The following is a 25,523-nucleotide window of genomic DNA, read 5'->3' on the forward strand; positions in this document are numbered from 1 at the left end:
CGCGGGCTAGCGTCCACATGCTTACAAAAGAAAAATTGGGGGCGGGGGCGAAGCCCCCCGCAAAAAAGAAAGATCAACGTAGTGTGTAAAATAAGTTGGGCTAGGGTTTTTTTGTGACCCCTAAGAGCAAAAGTAAGAGGGGCTGCATAAAAGAAAGATCAATGTAATATTTAAAATAAGTTGGGTAAGGGTTTTCTTGTGACCCTTACGAGCAAATAAAGGGGAGCTCGGGGGGCGAAGCCCCCCGCAAAAAAAAGGATCAACAAAGTATGTAAAATAAGTTGGGTTAGGGTTTTCTTGTGACCCTGAAGAACAAAACTAAGGGGGGCAAAAAAAAATCAACCTAGTATTCAAAATAAGTTGGTTTAGGGTTTTCTTGTGACCCTCAAGAGTAAATAAACAAAAGGGGGGCTCGGGGGGCGAAGCCCCCCTCATAAAAGAAAGATCAACGTAGTATTTAAATTAAGTTGAGTTAGGGTTTTCTTGTGACCCTTAAGAGCAAAAGTAAGGGGGCTCGGGGGGCGAAGCCCCCCGCATAAAAGGAGATCAACGTAATATTTAAAATAAATTGGGTTAGGGTTTTCTTGTGACCCTTAAGTGCAAAAGTAAGGGGGGCTCGGGGGGCGAAGCCCCCCGCATAAAAGAAAGATCAACGTAATATTTAAAATAAGTTGGGTTAGGGTTTTCTTGTGACCCTTAAGTGCAAAAGTAAGGGGGGCTTGGGGGCGAAGCCCCCCGCATAAAAGAAAGATCAACGTAATATTTAAAATAAGTTGGGTTAGGGTTTTCTTGTGACCCTTAAGTGCAAAAGTAAGGGGGGCTCAACGTAATATTTAAAATAAGTTGGGTTAGGGTTTTCTTGTGACCCTTAAGAGCAAAAGTAAGGGGGCTCGGGGGGCGAAGCCCCCCGCATAAAAAAAAAGATCAACGTAATATTTAAAATAAATTAGGTTAGGGTTCTCTTGTGACCCTTAAGTGCAAAAGTAAGGGGGGCTCGGGGGGCGAAGCCCCCGCATAAAAGAAAGATCAACGTAATATTTAAAATAAGTTGGGTTAGGGTTTTCTTGTGACCCTTAAGTGCAAAAGTAAGGGGGGCTCGTGGGGCGAAGCTCCCCGCAAAAAAAAGGGTCATCGTAGTATGTAAAATAAGTTGGTTTAGGGTTTTCTTGTGACCCTCAAGAGTATATAAACAAAAGGGGGGCTCGGGGGGCGAACCCCCCGCATAAAAGAAAGATCAACGTAGTATTTAAAATAAGTTGGGTTAGGGTTTTCTTGTGATCCTTAAGAGCAAAAGTAAGGGGGGCTCGGGGGGCGAAGCCCCCCGCATAAAAGAAAGATCAATGTAATATTTAAAATAAGTTGGGTTAGGGCTTGTGACCCTTAAGAGCAAAAGTAAGGGGGGCTCGGGGGGCGAAGCTCCCCGCATAAAAAAAAAATCAACTTAATATTTAAAATAAATTAGGTAAGGGTTTTCTGGTGACCCTTAAGTGCAAAAGTAAGGGGGGCTCGGCCCGCATAAAAGAAAGATCAACGTAATATTTAAAATAAGTTGGGTTAGGGTTTTCTTGTGACCCTTAAGTGCAAAAGTAAGGGGGGCTCGGGGGGTGAAGCCCCCGCATAAAAGAAAGATCAACGTAATATTTAAAATAAGTTGGGTTAGGGTTTTCTTGTGACCCTTAAGATCAAAAGTAAGGGGGGCTCGGGGGGCGAAGCCCCCGCATAAAAGAAAGATCAACGTAGTATTTAAAATAAGTTGGGTTAGGGTTTTCTTGTGACCCTTAAGAGCAAGAGTAAGGGGGCTCGGGGGGCGAAGCCCCCCGCATAAAAGAAGATCAACGTAATATTTAAAATAAATTGGGTTAGGGTTTTCTTGTGACCCTTAAGTGTAAAAGTAAGGGGGGCTCGGGGGGCGAAGCCCCCCGCATAAAAGAAAGATCAACGTAATATTTAAAATAAATTAGGTTAGGGTTTTCTTGTGACCCTTAAGTGAAAAAGTAAGGGGGGCTCGGGGGGCGAAGCCCCCGCATAAAAGAAACATCAATGTAATATTTAAAATAAGTTGGGTTAGGGTTTTCTTGTGACCCTTAAGTGCAAAAGTAAGGGGGCTCGGGGGCGAAGCCCCCGCATAAAAGAAAGATCAACGTAATATTTAAAATAAGTTGGGTTAGGGTTTTCTTGTGACCCTTAAGTGCAAAAGTAAGGGGGGCTTGGGGGGCGAAGCCCCCCACATAAAAGAAAGATCAACGTAATATTTAAAATAAGTTGGGTTAGGGTTTTCTTGTGACCCTTAAGTGCAAAAGTAAGGGGGCTCGGGGGCGAAGCCCCGCATAAAAGAAGATCAACGTAATATTTAAAATAAGTTGGGTTAGGGTTTTCTTGTGACCATTAAGAGCAAAAGTAAGGGGGGCCCGGGGGGCAAAGCCCCCCGCATAACAGAAGATCAACGTAATATTTAAAATAAATTGGGTTGGGGTTTTCTTGTGACCCTTAAGTGCAAAAGTAAGGGGGGCTCGGGGGGCGAAGCCCCCCGCATAAAAGAAAGATCAACGTAATATTTAAAATAAGTTGGGTTAGGGTTTTCTTGTGACCCTTAAGAGCAAAAGTAAGGGGGCTCGGGGGGCGAAGCCCCGCATAAAAAAAAGATCAACGTAATATTTAAAATAAATTAGGTTAGGGTTCTCTTGTGACCCTTAAGTGCAAAAGTAAGGGGGCTCGGGGGGCGAAGCCCCCCCCATAAAAGAAAGATCAACGTAATATTTAAAATAAGTTGGGTTAGGGTTTTCTTGTGACCCTTAAGAGCAAAGAAAGGGGGGCTCGTGGGGCGAAGCTCCCCGCAAAAAAAAGGGTCATCGTAGTATGTAAAATAAGTTGGTTTAGGGTTTTCTTGTGACCCTCAAGAGTATATAAACAAAAGGGGGGCTCGGGGGGCGAACCCCCCGCATAAAAGAAAGATCAACGTAGTATTTAAAATAAGTTGGGTTAGGGTTTTCTTGTGACCCTTAAGAGCAAAAGTAAGGGGGGCTCGGGGGGCGAAGCCCCCCGCATAAAAGAAGATCAACGTAATATTTAAAATAAATTGGGTTAGGGTTTTCTTGTGACCCTTAAGTGCAAAAGTAAGGGGGCTCGGGGGCGAAGCCCCCGCATAAAAGAAAGATCAACGTAATATTTAAAATAAGTTGGGTTAGGGTTTTCTTGTGACCTTTAAGAGCAAAGAAAGGGGGGCTCGGGCGGCGAAGCCCCCCGCATAAAAGAAAGATCAATGTAATATTTAAAATAAGTTGGGTTAGGGCTTGTGACCCTTAAGAGCAAAAGTAAGGGGGGCTCGGGGGCGAAGCTCCCCGCATAAAAAAAAGATCAACTTAATATTTAAAATAAATTAGGTTAGGGTTTTCTGGTGACCCTTAAGTGCAAAAGTAAGGGGGCTCGGGGGGCGAAGCCCCCCGCATAAAAGAAAGGTCAACGTAATATTTAAAATAAGTTGGGTTAGGGTTTTCTTGTGACCCTTGAGTGCAAAAGTAAGGGGGGCTCGGGGGGTGAAGCCCCCGCATAAAAGAAAGATCAACGTAATATTTAAAATAAGTTGGGTTAGGGTTTTCTTGTGACCCTTAAGAGCAAAAGTAAGGGGGGCTCGGGGGGCAAAGCCCCCCGCATAAAAAAAGATCAACGTAATATTTAAAATAAATTAGGTTAGGGTTTTCTTGTGACCCTTAAGTGCAAAAGTAAGGGGGGTTCGGGGGGCGAAGCCCCCGCATAAAAAAAAGATCAACGTAATATTTAAAATAAGTCGGGTTAGGGTTTTCTTGTGACCTTTAAGAGCAAAGAAAGGGGGGCTCGGGCGGCGAAGCCCCCCGCATAAAAGAAAGATCAATGTAATATTTAAAATAAGTTGGGTTAGGGCTTGTGACCCTTAAGAGCAAAAGTAAGGGGGCTCGGGGGGCGAAGCCCCCCGCATAAAAAAAAGATCAACGTAATATTTAAAATAAATTAGGTTAGGGTTTAATTTAGACCCTTAAGTGCAAAAGTAAGGGGTGCTCGGGGGGCGAAGTCCCCCGCATAAAAGAAAGATCAACGTAATATTTAAAATAAGTTGGGTTAGGGTTTTCTTGTGACCCTTAAGAGCAAAGAAAGGGGGGCTCGGGGGGCGAAGCCCCCGCAAAAAAAGGATCATCGTAGTATGTAAAATAAGTTGGGTTAGGGTTTTATTGTGACCCTTAAGAACAAAACTAAGCGGGGTTCGGGGGGCAAAGCCCCCCGCAAAAAAAATCAACGTAGTATTCAAAATAAGTTGGTTTAGGGTTTTCTTGTGACCCTCAAGAGTATATAAACAAAAGGGGGGCTCGGGGGGCGAAGCCCCCGCATAAAAGAAAGATCAACGTAGTATTTAAAATAAGTTGGGTTAGGGTTTTCTTGTGACCCTTAAGAGCAAAAGTAAGGGGGGCCCGGGGGGCAAAGCCCCCCGCATAAAAGAAGATCAACGTAATATTTAAAATAAATTGGGTTGGGGTTTTCTTGTGACCCTTAAGTGCAAAAGTAAGGGGGGCGAAGCCCCCCGCATAAAAGAAAGATCAACGTAATATTTAAAATAAGTTGGGTTAGGGTTTTCTTGTGACCTTTAAGAGCAAAGAAAGGGGGGCTCGGGCGGCGAAGCCCCCGCATAAAAGAAAGATCAATGTAATATTTAAAATATGTTGGGTTAGGGCTTGTGACCCTTAAGAGCAAAAGTAAGGGGGCTCGGGGGCAAAGCCCCGCATAAAAGAAGATCAACGTAATATTTAAAATAAATTAGGTTAGGGTTTTTTTTGACCCTTAAGTGCAAAAGTAAGGGGGGCTCGGGGGCGAAGCCCCCCGCATAAAAGAAAGATCAACGTAATATTTAAAATAAGTTGGGTTAGGGTTTTCTTGTGACCCTTAAGAGAAAAGAAAGGGGGGCTCGGGGGGCGAAGCCCCCCGCATAAAAGAAAGATCAACGTAATATTTAAAATAAATTGGGTTGGGGTTTTCTTGTGACCCTTAAGTGCAAAAGTAAGGGGGGCGAAGCCCCCCGCATAAAAGAAAGATCAACGTAATATTTAAAATAAGTTGGGTTAGGGTTTTCTTGTGACCTTTAAGAGCAAAGAAAGGGGGGCTCGGGCGGCGAAGCCCCCCGCATAAAAGAAAGATCAATGTAATATTTAAAATATGTTGGGTTAGGGCTTGTGACCCTTAAGAGCAAAAGTAAGGGGGGCTCGGGGGGCAAAGCCCCCCGCATAAAAGAAGATCAACGTAATATTTAAAATAAATTAGGTTAGGGTTTTTTTTGACCCTTAAGTGCAAAAGTAAGGGGGGCTCGGGGGGCGAAGCCCCCCGCATAAAAGAAAGATCAACGTAATATTTAAAATAAGTTGGGTTAGGGTTTTCTTGTGACCCTTAAGAGAAAAGAAAGGGGGGCTCGGGGGGCGAAGCCCCCCGCATAAAAGAAAGATCAATGTAATATTTAAAATAAGTTGGGTTAGGGCTTTCTTGTGAACCTTAAGAGCAAAAGTAAGGGGGGTTAAAGTAAGGGCTTTATCAACGAAAAATTTCACGCCACGCCACTGCTAAGCACGTCGCGAAGGTCTACAGATCCCAGAGCTACTATCAGTCTTTTAGTTGCTTCAAATGAGCGCAGCACTATGAAAAAAATTTTAAATGAATGACTTTATTGCGATAAACTTGGTACCTATAGGTACCATCAGGTGGTATTAATTCTTATTAAGAAATAGCAATACGTGTTAAGCCACAAATGGCTTGCGAAATGTGCCTACTTGAAATAATATTTTTGTTTAAATTTTAAATATATTTCATTATTAACGACTAAAAAGTATAAAATAAATTTATAGTTTAAAAAACTCTAGAAAAACACGCTTTTATTTATAAATGCACGTAAAAGCCAAAAATAAATTATGGATCGTTCAAGTTGTCTCTATTGCTGGGATGAAGAGTAAACTATGTGCTTTTAATTATAATATTTGATTGTAAAAGCGTGGGGCGCTGCAGTCGTGCTGCAAGTCCAGTTAGCGCGCCAATCTGTGTAAACTGCTTCTCGTAATATAGCTTAACTTGATTTCTCAGCAAGTTATACAAAAAGTTTTTCCTGTTACAGCGCCCCACGCTTTTACAATCAAATATTATAATTAAAAGCACATAGTTTACTCTTCATCCCAGCAATAGAGACAACTTGAACGATCCATAATTTATTTTTGGCTTTTACGTGCATTTATAAATAAAAGCGTGTTTTTCTAGAGTTTTTTAAACTATAAATTTATTTGTTAACAACTTACGCTAATTGGGGGTCCCAAATTTTGAAAATGCCCAGTTAATCAGGTCTTAGGTGCCTAAGTGTACTAAACTTAAATTGCTTGTAAGCAATTTCAAGAGAAATCGTCAATCAAGACTTTTATGAGAGTGTTAAGTTTGATTTGGTAATTCTGCTGGCTTTACTAGTTGCACTTAATTTCAGTGTTATAAAAATGAAATTTTACTACTGATCAAGCGGTAATAAACTATAATTACTATATATTAGGTTAGGACTTTTCTTGAGCAGCAATTAATTTTCATTAAAAATACAATCTATGAATATAACGCTGAAATAGTTATTTGTTATACAAGGGTGCAAAGTTGTATTTTAACAACTTACGCTTTTTTTAGTTGTGGTTCGAAAATAGAATCCTGAACTTGGCGAGTTTTTCAACACACGAGAAGTAAAATACATTTGCACCCGTGTGTAACACAAAACTTTTCCCCTCATTATAGCGAGGAAAGCACAGCGCAAAAAACGCGTTTATCACTGCTTCCAGTAGTTCCACAGGTGGTAAACTCTTCATCACTAGATTCACTCACTTCTATCAATTTTAAAACAGAAAATTTGGCTATATTCAAGGTCAAATTAGATTACCCACTAGTATATAAAATGCGTTTTTACCCGGTGGTATTAAAGGACAAAACACGTGTTTCCGAGCTAGTGAGGGGAAAATAATGCAAACGTCTACATCAATTAGAAGGGAAGTTCCAATTGGTTGACTGTACCTGTAAGATGTCGGCATAGGGGCCAAAAATTAGAGCAATCACATTGTTCAGTTGGATATCGTCACTACTTTTAAAAAATCTCGTATCTCACGCTGCTCCTCAAAGTTAAAACGCAGTAAGTCTATATGCATTCCATACATACTTACTACAATTTTCTTTTCATTGACAGACGAAGATACGAGTTTTTTTAAAAGTAGTGACGATATATTTGTTTAAATGGCGCAGTCATGGGGGATTCTGTGGTCACAAACCCGCATGTTATTATAATTTTACTGCTTCTACTCTACAGTGAATATACACATATACCAACACCTTTAATAAAGTACCTCGCGCTTCAGGATGCTGCCAGCAGCTAGCAACAAAAAAGTATTTTCTGCAAAAAACCTGTCTGTAATCAAACCAGTTGCTATACGCTGATCGCACTTACGATATTAAAACGATAACGGACTAATTTGAGAGCAATTTTTTTACGCATCGCCTAGACTGCTCACGAAATGCGGTCGTTGTACTTTTGGTCATTAAATGGCCACCTGTGAGTTACAGACTTGTAGCCATAATATTGTTCTAACGGGTAGATATTTTTCCCCTCACTAGCTCGGAAACACGTGTTTTGTCCTTTAATACCAGCGGGTAAAAACGCATTTTATCCACTAGTGGGTAAAGTAATTTGACCTTGAATAAAGTCAAATTAACTGCTTTAAAATTGATAAAAGTAGGTGAATCTAGTAATAAAGATGATTTACCACCTGTGGAACTACTGGAAGCAGTGATAAACGCATTTTTTGCGTTGTAGTTTCCTCGCTATAGTGAGGGGAAAAGTTTTGTGTTACACTCGGGTGCAAATGTATTTTACTTCTCGTGTGTTAAAAAACTCGCAAGTTCAGGATTCAATTCTCGAACCACTCGCTTCGCTCGTGGTTCGACTATACAATCCTTTCACTTGCTCGTTTTTCAATTCCACACTCGGCGTTAAAATACAACTTTGCCCCCTTGTATAACAAATAACTATTACAAGATCATACACAAACAGACAATATTTAGTGTATATTTTTTAGTTAGCCCAGTAGCTGGCTTTGACATTTGTAAATTATCGATACATTGTTAAATCCGGCCAGAAGGACCATTCTGTTTACATTACAAGAAATTATTCCGACATATGACAGACTCCGTCAAAAACAAAAACTACCCACTTAGCGTTTCTAGATTTCACCGGATACAAATTTTAATGTCAAAAACAAAAACAAAATGCCAGAACCAAAGACGTTTTTTCAGCATAACAATATAAAATCACTAACCTAAGCCTGACCAGAAATATACGACTATTATCAAGAGGGCTTTGTTATTCTCATGTAGGTGGACCATTCTTTTCAAAGTTGTCCACCCCATAGAGTTACTATAGTAGACAGAGGGAGTTTCACTGAAGACCAGTTGTGACATAACAATGGCGGACGGTGTCAATTTAGTGTTACCATATCACACAAATTTACCCGACAGAATAAATGTGCCATGTGCAAACACCATATAAAATCAAAATGAAACGTGTCTAAAAAAAAGTGCACCGAGTGCAAACACCATTAAAAAATGCAATTTAACATAAGAAAAAGATATGCAGTGTATTTTTTATTACATGTAAATAGACATATACATATAATATAATATAATTACTCCAACCGAAGATTTAAACATAACATAATTCACGTTCGAAAAATTGAATTTAAGCATTTATTACTCGGGAAATTGTCAAACACATCTTTTTTTGAAAATATACAATAACAATTAATAATTTCGCCATTCACCTTAATAATCTATATATTATATAATTAATAGTAAAAAGGACATCAATTACCCTACTTTCACCAAATCACCCCATTCAACTTACTGGCAACACTAGTATTTTCCCGTTTGTTGATTTATGACCATTGATTAAATCGTGATTTTACGTATTTTTAAATGATAATTGATTAAGTTAGCCGTGAATGGTGACATCTTATTGTTTTTTCTTTCGATTGGTGTCATTTTTACATAGTTTGACAGCGCATGTATGCATATATTCTTATTTTTCTTCAGATGTTTTCGCCACAAGTGCCTCGATCAAACTGACAGGAGATTAGTGGATGAGGTCATAGACAGAGCTGTCAATGTGGATGATAGAATCACAGTTTTTTAGTATTGAGCATTACGTCCGTATAATAATAGGTCCATGGTCCACCCCAGTTTTTTTTTGATTTGGAAATTTTTATGTGTTTTCCACTCAGAATCGCGAGCTCTTTCAGGAGCTCCTAATAGGAGAAAAAAAGTGTGCCAAGGTTTTTTTCCCATTCTGTTACCATTTTTTCATACATTTTGTATGGCGGTAACGGATGGAAGGTTCGAAAAAATATATGGAAATCTTAGGACATTTTTTTACTCCTACGAGGATCGAAAGAGCTCTCGATTCTGAGTATGAATCGCGTAAAAAATACCCATGTTACAAAAAAAGTGGGGTGGACAACTTTGAAAAACAGGCCCAGGTATGCGATGACAGTTTAGTTTATTATGAAGAAAGCATTTCTTCACAATATTTTCTTTACCGCCGAGTCTGAAAACCCTAGGCTATTTTTTTATTTAATTTTTTTTTATTCATAAGGCACACAAGACAGACAACATCCAATACATTATTATAGCAGCTATAAGTTACAGGTTTAAAATATGAATGCCGTCCAAAACTTGTATGCACAGCAAGAAAAAATATAAATAAATGAGTAGTATTGGTAGTATATCCTAAAATTACATAGGTATTACATTTTTTTATCACTTTAAATTATGTTAATATTTATAAATAAACTAAACAAATCATAATTATAGCATGTTCAATTTTAGTTATGTTGTGTTGTACGATGGCCAAGAACCTTGACAACTTGCCTCCTAAATACGGCTAACCGTGAGTTGAAAATATCGACATCGAACTGAACATTATTTTATTAGAACTAAGCATTATTTTTCCCATTCACAGACAAATCCTCGCCCAAAATGGCTCAGCGGTGGACGCAGCGATCGCCGCCATGTTCTGCAACGGTTTCCTCAACCAGCAGAGCATGGGCCTCGGCGGCGGGTTCTTCATGACGGTCTACATCAGAGATGAAGAGAAGGCGTATACAGTAAATGCGAGAGAAACAGCGCCTCTTGCTGCCACGAGGGACATGTTTAAAGGAGATGCTTCCAAAGCCTCTAAAGGTAATATTTAGATTTATGCTTTTATTTATTTATTTATTTATTTATTTATTTATTATATTATGTCAAAGCAAGGGACTCGACGGCGGCTTATACAGCAAATACGAGATAAGCAGTATCTCTAGCTGCTACAAGAGACCTGCAACGAAATGGTCCCGACGGAAGACCAGCGCTGACCCTCGGGTTAGCATTTTATGCTGAGTCGGGACCATTTCGTGGTAACTTATATGTTTAATTTATTTTATTTGCTGTTTCTGTTTTCTTACTTGTCTATTTTGTAGTTATCACGAATAAATAATTGATTGATTGATTGATTGTATAAAAGGAGATGTTTCTAAAGGTAAATTTTAGATTTATAGCGAAGCACAACTATCCTAACCAACAATTTCTATCTCTATCGGAGCATTATTCTCAGCGATTTTTTCGTGTCGGTCCGCACATATCCCAAATGAGGAAATCCCAGTTTTCTACAGTATATGCGAGAGAAACGGACCCTCTAGCTGCCACGAGATACATGTTCAAAGGAGACGCCAAAGCTTCTATAGGTAATTTTTAGATATGTACTTATGAACCAAGTAAAAATCGTTCGAAACTAACTTGATCCGCACTTTACAAATAACTATTGTGTTTTATATTATGTATTATGTGTATTCGTGTTCTGAGCCCACTCATATTGTGACCTTGAACCAAATATCGCTCCCATATTAACCTAAATACTTTCTACGACTCAGACATAAAATAATGTCGTGTAGGTCAGTTGGAGGAGAAAATATAATATACCTACCTATACCTACCTACGCGAGAGTGTAACGGCGCAGTACTATTGACTTTTAAATTTTATTGTTGGATGTAAAGATATAGTAGACGGATATAGATCGATTGCCTTGGCCGACAAAAATAAATAATTATTATAATGAATCTACATATTAAGCAGGCCTTCAGGAGGAACTAAGTACATAAGTAAGAAACCTATACTTACTCGTAGTTCATGAATAAACAAGAACTTAAGATCTCTTTTGTCTAAATATTCAAAATATTTGAATTCACAATGCGCAATATTTTTTTTAGCTATGACTCATATATAGATTTCAACATTTGTATTAAATTATATTTATCATTAAAACTATTATTATCTGTGCTACAATTGTTTAAATCCATACTAATATTATAAATGCGAAAGTAACTCTGTCTGTCTGTCTGTCTGTCTGTTACGCTTTCCCGCTTAAACCACGCAACCGATTTTGATGAAATTTGGAACAGACAATCTTTAGACCCTGAGACAGAACATAGGCTACTTTTTATTTCGAAAAAAAGGGATGAAGGGGTCGAAAAAGAGGTTGAAACTTTGTATGGGATTTCTTAATTTTAAAAGATAAAACCATGAAACTTTATATTTTATCACTTGATAAGAAATCATTAAACATATATTTAAAGTCACATACAGGTCGAACGCGATTAATTAACATTATTTTTACCTTTAAAATAAACATGGTGGGAAATAAACATTAACTAAAAGCGGGTAGATTATATTTATTTGTGTACCCCGAACATTTATATAAATTAACATCGGGTAGTTTTGTGTTGTTTACATCTCCGGTGACATTTTGCTGGGACGTCAGTCTTCCGCGACCACGGCCAGTGCAACCTGGCCGAAACGTTGGGAAAAAAGGTAAAAATAATGTTAATTAATCGCGTTCGACCTGTATGTGACTTTAAATATGTGTACAAAGCGCGAGAACTTAAAGTGTTATATCATTAAACATCTTGATCAGGGATAGGGATAGGGATAGCGATAGAGATAGCGATAAGGATAGCGATAGGGATAGCAATAGGGATAGCGATAGGGATAGCGATAGCGATAGCGATACGGATACGGATAATATGGGTATCGTTAGAGGGATACGGATAATCGATCGGCGGTCTCTTACAATCAATGTGCTCTAAGACGATCGTTGTTTGCTTGCTTGAAGATTACGTTTGCGATAAGTATAAGCAAAATGTAAAAAATTGTAAGGGATAATAGAAAAAAGTACTTTTTACCCACCGATCATAGTGTCGAAATACGGGCTATGTGGGATGTTTATAAAGGTTTCCCCAGCGTATATAGAATTACCTACGCTGTGGTCGATGTGTAATATTTCTACAATCATTGCAAGCAAAAGTATTAGGTGCGTATTGTGCCTATGTGCGATCGAAATAATCGCAGATAAATATACCTACAGAGAAACCTACGGTCCCTACGGATCCAAATGAAAATCTTAATGAATACTTTTATTACGCGGGCGAAGCCGCGGGTAAAAGCTAGTATAACATACTTCAGTTCGGCGTAGACATGTATAAGTATATGAGAACAACATTGTGTTAATAGTAGGTAAATTTTATTGTTGGTCGGTTATTCTGTGCTAAATAATGAAAACAAACGAATGCCGTTACTTTACATTTATCTGTATTTATTATCTAGGTAACTGCTGAGTTTTGTAATTGTATAATTAGATACAATTAAATTATTAAACGAATGCTGTGGTTAATTGATTTTGTTCCTATTTTTCAATTAGTATTATCAAGTATTATGTACCTACTGAAAACAAAGTGGCTGCGTCGTACAATGTAGGTATACTTACGATAGTAGATATAAATGGAGAACGCGTTTCTGGATAAAAATATAACATAGCAAAATTATCTCGAACGTGTTTCCTTGATAAACAAAATAATGTTTAGCAAACAGAAACGTCTGCGAATCATGCTTATAATAATTATATTTACACTACTTTCAAAGCTTATACGTTCACTCCGATGCCGGGTCGAAATAGCTTGTACAAAATGCCTATTGTTAATTAAGAGTTATACTGATTGGCCCAGAAGGTCTCACGGTCTCTGGATGTCCTTCGGGCAGGGATATTGATCCAGGCTGGCAGTAATTTACCAGTTTTTTCTAAGCTTGATTATAGGAATAACTTCGAAACTATTCTACGAAGAACTACTTAAAAGCCTATTTAAAAAATTCTCCAAACAGTAAAGCAACTTGTAAAAGCGAATTGTTATAAATATTTAGGCGTTTTACAGTCGTTTGGTGCCGGTAAAGTTTCTAAAGCTTTCTCTTCGGGCATCCGGTCTTGGTTTCACCACGGTATTGTCGATATATGGAGCGCAATACCTGACTTGGTCGAAAGGTCGATTTGATTAAGTTTACGATCGGATTGGCATCATGTGACTCTAAAAGCTAAAGGATGGCTCACGATGTATCGGGCTGTGGTCGGGCCGCAGCTTCCGGCGCTTACTTTTACATATTATGGAAAGCATCAAGTGATCAGCTATGACAGGTGATCACTTGATGCTTTCCGAAAAGTAGCGAATGGCCTACTGTGGATGATCGTGTAAGGTTATTTATGCAAAGTTGCAAAGAACACTTATTAGCGGTACAATACTAGTTAACTGACTGATGGGGTCCGTCGAACAGAAAAATGAGAAACCTACTTTGGTCCTACCTTGGTTACTTTAGTCAGTACCTAAATAAGAAAGATCACGTATATGTTGACCTCGGCTCCGCCTCGGCCGTTGATTACATGTGATCTGAGGCATTTCTTATTTTACTGGCTAGGCTTTACCTACTCTACTATTTCTGACTGTACTGAACTGGTGCAACGCATTGAAGGCGATTGATATGTGACCCCAGTCACTGCGACGCGACGGATCGCTGTATCACGGTGTCAGAGTATGATTGATTAAATGCTATACTGTTCCTGCGGATCGATATGCGACAAATACGATGCAATTTAAATCAATACAATACAGTAAATAAATGTGTGAAGTCAATTGAATGAACAAAATCGATTATTGTCTGTAATAAAAAGGAGATTGAAAAAAATGAAATTTGTCAAGAGTAAGAGAAGCATGGAGTGAACTTAATGAGCTACAAAACACTTAACAGTTGTAAAATGTGACGCTTCCGTTATAAGGATACACGGAAACCATGGACACTAAAGAGTTCATAATATATTATACATAACATTCTTTGAAATCATGCCAACTAGCTACAGTGAAAATATTAACTTAAACATTTCCCCTAGGGCTTCTACTTAGTATCAGATTTGCTATGTGACCTATGAAACAAACGAACGACATACCTACATGCCATGCTACAGCAAAAAGTAAACTCAGCAAAACATTTCTTGCCCCAAGGCCTCTTGCCATAGATGTACCATACAGAAGACTCAACCATGCCATGCTACAAGTGAAAAATTTCACCCAATCATTTCTTACCTCCAGGGCCTTTGATGATGATGTGATCCTGTTATCCCTCACTAGGGACAAAGGGCTCTAAGAAGAATCTTCCAATTTACACGATCGTGGGCGGTTAATTCCATATCCTTCCAGCCTAGTCCACTTGCGCCAGCCTCTTTCTCCAATGATCGCCAGGGCCTTTAGCAAAAGAAAAGTCAACTAACCCAACATTTCTTGTCCCCAGGCCCTCTAGCCATAGGCGTACCAGGCGAGCTGCGAGGAATGTGGGCAGCGCACAAGCGGTGGGGCAAGCTGCCCTGGGCGGACCTCATTGCTCCCACCATGAGCTTCTGCAGCTATGGATTCCAGATGTCCAAGGTCATGTTCGACGGGCTGCTGGCCGCGCCTTATATCAAGAGTGACCCGATATTGAAGTATGTATTTGTTGTTTTTTTTTTAATTATAAATGGGCTTACTTGTGGCCATAGACTAGCCAAAGGCAAAGACGTGGCCTACGATGGAGTGAGCTCACCCAGAAGATGCCTGTTCAGTGTTCACCCATGATTTGAAAGTTGCCGAGTGTTGTTATGTATTAAGTAAAATGAAGCATGAGGTGGATGGAAAGGTAGAAGAATCACATTTTATTTGAATTTGTTTTTGGACCAAGGATCTCCACGAAGCGTTAACATAGGTTAACGTCCGTTACTGAACTTTTGATCAGTAAATTAATCCAAGGGCGCAGGTGCGAATTCCTTGCCACAAATACGTATCGTGAATATTAATCAAGTATATTTACCCGATATATTTAAAATCATTTTTCTCATAGCATAGTCACTATAGACGAATAAAAATATGGGTTTTTACGTAGACAGAATTACGACGTCTAACATCTCTCCATAGAAAACTATCCAGTTTGATTATTTGGTTATTCAGTGTAATAAATAACGGTGACGTCAACAGGTAGTTAAACCTTATTCACGAATAGGTTCATTTAAATTATTTCCAGAAAAATGTACGTGGACCCGTCAACCAACAACTTCCACAACCCAGGAACCATAGTGAAGCCGAGCGAAGCCTTCTGCAAGACTCTTCGTCTTATCTCGGAGAGGGGAGGTGACGAGCTGTACAACGGCAGCCTGGCTAAAGACTTCTTGGACGATCTGAAGAGGGTCGGCAGTATCATCAGTGCTGAGGATCTGAGGAACTATGAGTGAGTCTTTTAAAACTAGTCTAGTCTTTTAAAATAAACAAGTTCTATGTAGGAGTATGTAGCTGAGTAGACTAGAATGCTGAGCCAAATTGTGACAGTTCTGACGCATTTTGAATGTCTAAATCATCGATAGGATGCTGTGGAGAAGGTCGCAAGCAGCCTCTCCGCTAAAAATTAATGGAACCATGAGTAAGTGCTTTGATGTGGAAATGTCCTTAAAGAGCCAAACACTGAGAAACAGTTAAGGAATCTTTCTGCAAGACACTTATTTGTCTTATCTCGGAGAGGGGAGGTGACGAGCTGTACAACGGAAGCCTGGCTAAAGACTTCTTAGACGACCCGAAGAGGGTCGGCAGTATCATCAGTGCTGAGGATCTGAGGAACTATGAGTGAGTAGTATATTGACACATAGCTGGGCATTAACTCGTTAATCCGTTAATCGTTAATTAACGAAGTTAACATTTCGATTAACGGATTAACTTTTAAGTTAACTTTAAAAAATGTTAACGGATTCGTTAACTTCCGTTAAATTTCATCGGGTCCGTTAATCGTCAATCCAGCACCCCAAGCGGCTCGCTGCGCCGCGAAAACCACGTTCTTACTGCTACTGTAAAAGCCCGTAGTACGGCAAAACCTAGAATTTATCGGTAAAAGCAGATCCGTCGGTTATAAACAGTCTAAAGACCAATTGGCGACTTTGGATCACTTATTTAAGATCTTCTAAATCTTATTAGGTGTGTTAGATTGATCACTGGGAATAGAGTGCAATCATCAGGCATGACAGACAAATCGCGCAACCGACACATCGAGTTAGAGTCCGGCGCGGGCCTTAGATTACTCTACCAAGTTATCGTGTCCCACAGCATCGAGTTGTCATCTCAAATCTCAATCTGAAGAACCGACGCATCACGATCGCGACCGCATGAATGACCCAATAATTACCAATCCGAAGTAAAACCTAGGATTTAGCCAACCAACGGAAGTAAAAGCCCGAAGAGACCGTAATTATTACATTTCGGTTTTTTACCGATTGGCGTCACAGGTTTTAATGGTTTTTGGTGGATACTTAGTAAATACAAATACATAATACCTGCAGTGAAGTCCTATTTTTATGACGTGTTAACGGATTATCGATTAACTTTAACTTCCGTTAAATCTACCGAAATGTATCGATTTAACGATTAACGAAGTTAACTTTTTAAGTAACGGATTAACGATTATCGAAGTTAACTATTTGATTAACGGTGCCCAGCTATGTATTGACATGATTTTTTTGTAGCTCCCATATCTACTAATAAACTGAATACGATGTTGACGGTGACGATTTTTAATAGGTACTCTTAGTTTAACCAAGAGTCTAACTAAAACATCGATGAGATGCTGTGATAATCGGTAGCATTATCTCTGCTAAAGATTTAAGGAACCATATTTCACAAGAGAGCTATTTTTTAATAAACTACCTGCTTACTTGTTTTGAACATTAGGTATTACGCGTAAATTAAATAAAATGTTGTTATATGACTCTGCTAAAGATTTAAGGAACCATATTTCACAAGAGTGCTATTTTTTTTAATAAACTACCTGCTTACTTGTTTTGAACATTAGGTATTACGCGTAAATGAAATAAAATGTTATTATATGATTTTCCTGTAAAAAAAACTTATAAATAAGTACCTAACTTAATAATAACTTTATAATGAACTACACAGCTAAAACCGCACAGTAAGGAAATCGATTAAAATACGGTTAGTTGTTGTTATTGAATAACTTGGCAGGTATTATCCTCATTTTATACCTCCTTAAAGAAGAACAATAATGTTGAAAACATTAAAAGTATTGTTCTGTATTGGGGCCAGCTGTGTGTTTACATGAATGGGACACACCTCAAGCCCAAACAATGATATCACGTTTATCATTTTGCACATAAATGCAAATTAATTTACTGTTTGGTACATAAATATTTTTTGCACCCATTAATTGTATCTCGGGAGCGTAGCGTCGGGCCAACTGTATGGCAAAGCCTGACGCCGCGTCGTCGGCGCGACGTCGACGCGACGTCGACGCGGCGTCTATTTCCATAAAGTTGGCCCGTCGCTACGCTCGTGGCTGAAGTTAGTGATTGTTATCACATATTAAACTGTGCACGTGCATGCAACATCAGTCATATTTATAATAATTCACATTAAATTCTTACTCTACTTATCAATAAAGCATAGAACAATAGGCAGTCACGATTCCAGATCCGTACTCTGCATCATATTTTACAGCGCAGTTTTGTTATCAATAAATAGCTATTCGGTTGCACTGGTGCCGTAGCCGAATGGCATTTCTGCGACGCAAAAGTCGCAAAACGAAATCGAAACGCCGCGAAAGGTAGTCTGGCTCTGTCGCGCCAATACGCACGAGCGATAGAGATAGATATCTACGAGCGTTTCGTTTCGTGAGCGTTTGTGCCATTCGGCTACGTACCCTGGTAGTGCTATAATCACTTATGTACAAGAAAAGGTCTTATTCGATCCGCCAGTGTAATACCTGCGGTAACATGACTCACATATTTCATCATTCCATAGTTTGTTCAAGTGTTCATTTATTTACAATTTTTCATACCATTTTCCAAGTGAATATTTCTTTTTTTTAAACACTTGTTTTTTATGCAGTAACTCAGTTCTATAAAGTATTGGAATGCTATCGCAATATACGATCCGAGCGAAGTAAAAATAATAATTCGCCTTGACTTATGCATAACACGAACTGTACGAGTAAATAACTTGGTTCACGCTAATTCCTGTTTATTGTTTTTTTATCTAAATTATTCATAAAAACTATCATCATAATCACACAAATCGTTCCTAGATAGCGGCAGCTATATTGGTGCTCCCACACTGGCGCACCATCGCGCCATCACGCTGTTCCTGTCCCACCATGTTTATATAACATTTATAACAGCGTGTGGTGCACCATAAGGGTATTTCCTATAAAATTATATACTGAAAAGCTAAACGAGCCAAATTGTCAAACGGTATTGCTTTAGTTATAATTTTGAGGGGTGTTAGACAGATGGAAACTCGGGAAGTCGGGATGCCTATAAGTACTTACTAGTAAAAATGTACATTTGTAAAAGTGACATAAATACTAAATAAAACAACATACCTACCATAGTGTAGGTAGGTAGCTATAATATTACCTACAGTAGTATTTGATAGATAGATAGATAGATAGATAAGTCATTTATTTGGCAGACTGCAAACACACACAATACAATACACAATTTAAAACACACAAATTAGGCGCAACATAAAAAAGAGACAGAACAGTAAAATACAATTGAGACAGTAAAAAAAAAAAACAACAATAACAAAAAAGAGAAAAGAAAAAGAAAATATAAACTGTGTGCGTTGCAGCAGGACAAAAGGGTCGCGGCTCAGTGATACGCTTCGCTCTTTCGACCGAAGCACTGATTTTCTGCCGGAACCCAGGTCACAATCACAATAGATAAATAATTACTTATATAATAACGATTTAACGATTTCTATAACATTAAAATGGAAACAAGTGTAAAGTGTATAGTGTGAATGTTATCTTATGTGCATATCGTGTGACGTTTTCTGGATAGTGTTAATGTTAAAATCGCAAGTATGTAAGCCTAGTTTGACTACTGTTCCCACCAGATTATATTCTGAAATCTGCAACCAAGTACCCGAATGGGATCCCATTTGTTTGCTTCTTGAGGAGAATATTTTTAAATCGAATCTTAAATGATTTTTTTGGATTTTAGGTCTCTTAAAGGCGGGGGGATATCATTCCAGCACTTGGTCGCAAGATATCGAAAACAACCTGTAAAGGCAATCGTCCTATGAGGATGTGATTCTAAGATGCAGCGTCGAGTAGATCTAGTGCCGTGTCGATGGTGAAAAGAAGATTGATTTATTTTAGAGTACAAATATTCAGGTGACTTGCAATTTATAACACTGAAGAGAAGACAAGCAAGGTGCAAATGTCTACGTGATGTCATGTTTAGAGTAGAATATTTGTTTAAGTATGGCGTGATATGGCTCCTTGGAGGAATTGTGTAGCAGTATCGATAACAAGCGTTCTGAACTCTTTGTATTAACCTACGAGTTTTCTGCTGCAGGCGGGGTCCGTACACCACATCGCCGTAGTTCAGCTTTGATAATATGAGCGATTCGCATAGTGTCAAACGAACTTTTTCGTTTAAAAAGTTTCTTATTTGATACAGTAACTTCAGTCTAAAAAAACATGATTTGACCAACTGTGCTACGTGCTTTTCAAACCTTAATTGACTGTCTATTATTATGCCCAAGTTTCTGGCCTCTTCTACTCGCTCAATTTGTGATCCATTAATGTTTAGTAGAGGGTTACCATTTAATATTCGCGAAATCTGGATTTTGCTACCTAAAATCATGAATTTTGTCTTCGTAGGGTTTAGCAATAGACTATTTTTTTCGGCCCAAACAGAAATATTTTTAAGGTCTTCATTAATTTTACTAATTGAGTCCGAAAATTCACTAGGATTGGCCGAGTAATACATTTGAACATCATCCGCGTACAAATGATATTGACAATGCTCAATAACTTTAACGATGTCAGCGCTATATATGATAAAAAGGAGAGGACCGAGAATGGAACCTTGTGGAACTCCGCGATATAGGGGCTTAGAATCAGACACCAATATACTGCCATCACTTTTTGATATCTTGACAGATTGCATACGCCCAGAGAGGTAGCTTTTAAACCACGAGAGTGACCCTACATCTACACCATAATAAATTAACTTAGATAAAAGCAAGTCGATATTTATGCAGTCAAATGCTCGAGAAAAATCTAACAACACCAAACATGTACCCTTGCCTGAATCTTGGCCATAAATAATATTGTCAACTACGTCAACAAGAGCAGATACAGTCCCCATACCCCTACGAAATCCGGACTGTAATTTAGGTAAGATTTTGTTGTCCTCTACATATTTGTATAGCTGCTCATAAACTGCTTTTTCGAGCAGTTTCGAAAGAAAAGGCAATATACTTATCGGCCGAAGATCTTTGAGCTCACTTGGATTGTCAACCTTTGGCAGAGGTGTAACCAGCGCATACTTCCACAGTGTTGGCACCTCACCTCACTAAAATTAGTTGACGCCAAGAAGACGTTTTCGGTACCTACCTATGTATATCCTGGCCTAGCACCATAATATTAAATTTACAATCTTTGCTTAGTTTAGGGCTGGGTTGATCTGTGTATGGTGTTCCGGTGTCCCCCAATGTTTATTTATTATTTACGTAGACATAGGTAGGCAAAGAAGCCATGAAGCATAACGCCGTGTCTTGCGTGGGCGACGGTCGCGCGCCCGTCGCGAGACCGTCGCCGTCGCTTCTCATACTTCCATATCGATAAGATTTGATTTCGTATGCGTCGCATCGCCGTCGCGCGACCATCGCGCGACCGTCGCCCACGCAAGCCACGGCGTAAGACGTTCTAGTGTGCGTAATAGAAAGTTATTCAAAACATCTCTAATTAACTTGCACCCTAGTTATAACGGTCTTTGCCGATAACGTATCGCATTTGCAACAATGTGTATTTAAACTGCTGTGGAAATGTACTGAAACCTTCAAATACAAGTACCTACACTTGAATAGCAACAACAGTTAGTTTATTATGAGAGTTGTTCAGCTAACTTTATTCATTTCCTCGTAAAACAGCAGGGCGTGTAACCAAGACTCTAATCCATCACGCTACGTACCCATCGTATCGTAAGTAGTTTCCTCTCATTATCGTATCTGGCCATTTTTAGGGTTCCGTACCAAAAAGGTACAAAGGATTTATGGCGCCGCTCTGTCCGTCTATCTGTCTGTCTGTCTGTCTGTCTGTCTGTCTGTCACATTATTAAATATCTCGAGAACTACTTATGCTATCGCTTTGAAATTTGGAATACTTATGAACATGATTTAACCTCTACACATTGAAAGTTTTTTTTTTTTTATTTATTAATATTAATTACAGAAAATGGCCAAAATGAAAGGGGGGCAAACTGAAAATTTCAAGTAACTAGGTCAAGTGGGGTATCGTTAGAAAGAGCTCAAACCGTACATATCAATACTATTTTTTATAATTTTTTGGTTGTGGAAAAAAAATGTTTTTTGAAGGAAAATGTAAAAAAAAAACCGTTCCCCTCCCCCCCTTATCTCCGAAGTTTACCAACATAAATTTATGAAATTTTCACCAAAAATGGCTATTATAATGAATATTACAGGAAAAATTAAATCGTACACGTATCTTGAAAACTTTTTTTTTTTTATTTAAAACCTTTCAGATTTACATTTTCAATTTCAACACCCTTGCGGGTGTTTATTGTACCTATATTTAAAAAAAAAATAACAATGAAATTACCTGCTTTCAAATAAAGGCAAAATGGTTAAAATCGGTTCGCGCAATAAACAATTATCCCATAAAAATCATCTTCCATACTCGCGCGAATTAGTTTACTCGATTTGCCGATGGATGTCGCTGTACGTTGAACGCTCATTTCCTACATCGCGTTTTTCCTGATATAATGAGGTCGGTTCAGGAGCGTCCATGCGACATGTCGTAAGTCGTAAACTATTGAAGTCGAATAGTCTTGATTTTATTTGGACGTTGTCTAACAATAAAATTGTATATTAAAATATTACTTGTTATGTAGGAAATTGAGTCTTGAGAGATTTAAGCTAGGAACATACTACGCGGACGTCCGTCGTAAATCGACCGCGACCGCGACCGATCAGTGTGCACGGAACAAAACATCCAGCGAGATTTCGATCGGACGTCCATGCGCTCAAGGCCACGTCCACGTCCGTCGATCGATAGTTTGCACGGTTAAGTGTATATTCATTGTCCAGATCCCCGTCCGCGGTCGATTTACGACATGCGCGGATCCAGGGGGGGGTCATGGGGGTCATGACCCCCCCCTGGAGCCTAAGTTGGCCATACAAATAGACCACGTGACCCCCTCCTGGGGCACCGGGCCGTATATAAAATACTGTATACCTGTGAACCTATTTATGCCATACGATTAAATAAATAAGCTTCAGTCAAGTCTGTAGAGTTCTATTAATAACATTTTGATGATTCATCAGATCTATTGAAAGTTTGTACGGAACCCTCGGTGAGCGAGTCCGACTCGCACTTGACCGGTTTTATTTTTTTTAGTTGTCGCCCCCACTTTTTTTGGATATGGAAATTTTTATGTGGTTTCCACTCAGAATTTCGAGCTCTTTCAATTCTAATAGGAGAAAAAAAGTGTCCCAAGGTTTTTTTTTTTCCATTCCGTTACCATGTTTTCATACATTTTTTATGGCGGTAACGGAATGGATGGTTTGAAAAATGTATGGACATGACATATTTTTCTCCTATCAGGATCTAAATACCTCGCGATTCTGAGTATGAATCGCGTAAAAAATACCTAATTATGTTACGAACAAAGTGGGGTGGACAACTTTAAAAAAAACCGGCCAAGTGCGAGTTCTACTCGCGTTATAAGGGTTCCGTACACTACAAGAAGGGCTTAAGCGCCTCCTTTTTAGTAGGAACTTAAGTAATGTTTGCGAATAATCGATATTTTGAACAAAACGAAACAGAAATGAGTTTATATGTAATATTCAAACGCTCTCAAACAATTTCAAGAGATTTGGTAACTCCTTGCAGCGGCAGTGAGTGAAATTCGTTAATTTCTAAATTTCTAATAGGTTTTCCTGTAATCTATAGATTGAAAACTATCTCGTGTATTATTTGAAAATTTTACGCATAGTAGTTTCGGAGGTAAGGGGGGGGGTAATTTTTTGGCTAATTTCTTAAATAACTTGAAAATTACCTTACTAAAAATTATTAAAAAAATATTTTTGAGTAACTTATAAAAACGTCTTTCATTTGCTATGTAAGACAATATAAGTAGTTCTAGAAACTTTGATTTTTAATTTTCACATTTACCACCCAAAAGTGGCCCCTATAATTAAATTTTCTTAATTTATATTACATGTCCGTCTTTGGGTCACAGATTTACATATGCGTGCCAAATTTCAAGTTAATCGGTTCAGTAGTTTCGGAGAGGATTGGCTGTAACGACGGACAGACAGACGCACGAGTGATCCTATAAGGGTTCCGTTTTTCCTTTTTGAGGTACAGAACCCTAAAAATTGCACATCTCTTTCGTAATTATTGGTGCGACAGAGCCAGTTGCGTAGTGTTCGCTACGGACCGTCAACGATTGTACTTTTGGCTGCACCGTTTGCACCGTTTATGTGTTTATATTTATATACGAACTAGCTTTTTCCCGCGGCTTCGCTCGCGTTAAATTCGAAAATTGAGGAATGGTCCATACAAACTTCTTAAGTGCGGGGTTAGAAAGAGACAAAAAGTAGCCTATGTCACTCTCCATCCCTTCTACTATCATCATATCTACAGACATGTAGATATGGTGATGAATGATGATTCGATAATCGATATCCAAAACAAAATGTTACGATATCAATTATATGTTTAGCTTCACAATCACTTGAAAAATTAAAAAATACACATAGGTACGTCTGAAGATTGCATGTTTCCGCTGACTACGAGTTTGCCTGATTAAGATTTCTGCAATCGCTAAGGTATTGTTTCGCAATCGCAACAATAATCATAACTTGCCGAGTTAGCAAAGGAAATATGTGATTACCCTTCTTAAAGTGGGTAGTTCATTTGCACACAAAACTCAAGTTAATTATTGGTACGAATATATTTTATAGCTTCTACATAGAGCAACGTAGTTGTTAGAGAAAACCTATAATTTGTTAAATATTTATGGACATTACTATGAGCAAATATGAGTTGTTGAATTGTTATATTGATAATTTCTGGGCTTTAAAGTATTTGTACAGTCAGCAAAGCTATTAACTTAGCACCCCTACATACATGTGTAAGTATTTGTTGTAGGATACAAGGATGCAGACCTATTGTTTTGCTGACGGTCCTTTAGCTGGATATTCCGTTTAGGGCCACGCACCACCCGCTTAACTCAAGGTTAGTGGGCTGTCTACTGTCAAATTCTATATAAAATGATGGGTTAACCTCGGGTTAACCCTACATTTTCAGTTTTGCAAGTGACCCTTAGGCCCACTTGCACCAATTACTTAACTTAGGGTTAAGGGCTGTCATCTGTCAAATTCCATACAAAATGGTGGGTTAACCCTCGGGTTAACTCACCATTTTCAGTGGCCCTTATAAAATTATTCTAGGTAAGAAATGTCAGTGTCAGATGACAGGTGGTCTGTGGATGACAGTTAGTTACCACCACCCAAACGGTGAAAAGTGCCGCTGCCGCTGATTGTAGTCAAATGTTTAACAATGTAATTTAACAAACAATACTCATAAGTTCATAACGTTACGTAATTCAGTATATCGCATTTAAAATATGTCTATCAATATTAATAATGTTTGAGTAAATGGTCATCTTTGACCTAAAAAGATAGCTGCATGCGTCAAAACAATATAATTTCAATGCTTATCACTATCACCTACATTCACCTATAATATTCCACCAAGTTCGCTATAATTAGAACTATAACAAAATATAAGCGTATCAATAATAAAACAACAACATCAACGCGTGATTGATACCAAAAGAGGTAAGTAAATACCTAATTACTGTAGGTAGATACATATACGTAATCGCCTAAATATTTACCCCTTTATTCACGATCTAAAGTTGACAAGCCGTAAACATGTACCTTTATCACGCCAATACATCGAAAAGGGGCAAACGATTATTAGCGGCTTATTAACAGTACCTAAACGGTTATGAATAAGAGGATAG

General features: G+C 38.6%; 1 protein-coding gene across 4 annotated transcripts in view; it reads left to right on the forward strand.

Moving 5' to 3' along the window:
* The window catches only part of LOC125230677 (glutathione hydrolase 1 proenzyme-like), a 104,600-nt gene that overhangs the window by 58,289 nt on the left and 20,788 nt on the right, over positions 1 to 25,523 (forward strand). For all 4 annotated transcript variants that reach the window (XM_048135917.1, XM_048135916.1, XM_048135915.1 and 1 more), the window contains 3 exons: positions 10,037 to 10,257; positions 14,720 to 14,909; positions 15,482 to 15,685. In XM_048135917.1, coding sequence (XP_047991874.1) covers positions 10,037 to 10,257; positions 14,720 to 14,909; positions 15,482 to 15,685 — 615 coding nt within the window. The remainder of the gene's footprint in view (positions 1 to 10,036; positions 10,258 to 14,719; positions 14,910 to 15,481; positions 15,686 to 25,523) is intronic.

This window comes from Leguminivora glycinivorella, chromosome 10 (genome assembly GCF_023078275.1).
Source record: "Leguminivora glycinivorella isolate SPB_JAAS2020 chromosome 10, LegGlyc_1.1, whole genome shotgun sequence".
In the NCBI taxonomy this organism is placed as follows: domain Eukaryota; kingdom Metazoa; phylum Arthropoda; class Insecta; order Lepidoptera; family Tortricidae; genus Leguminivora; species Leguminivora glycinivorella.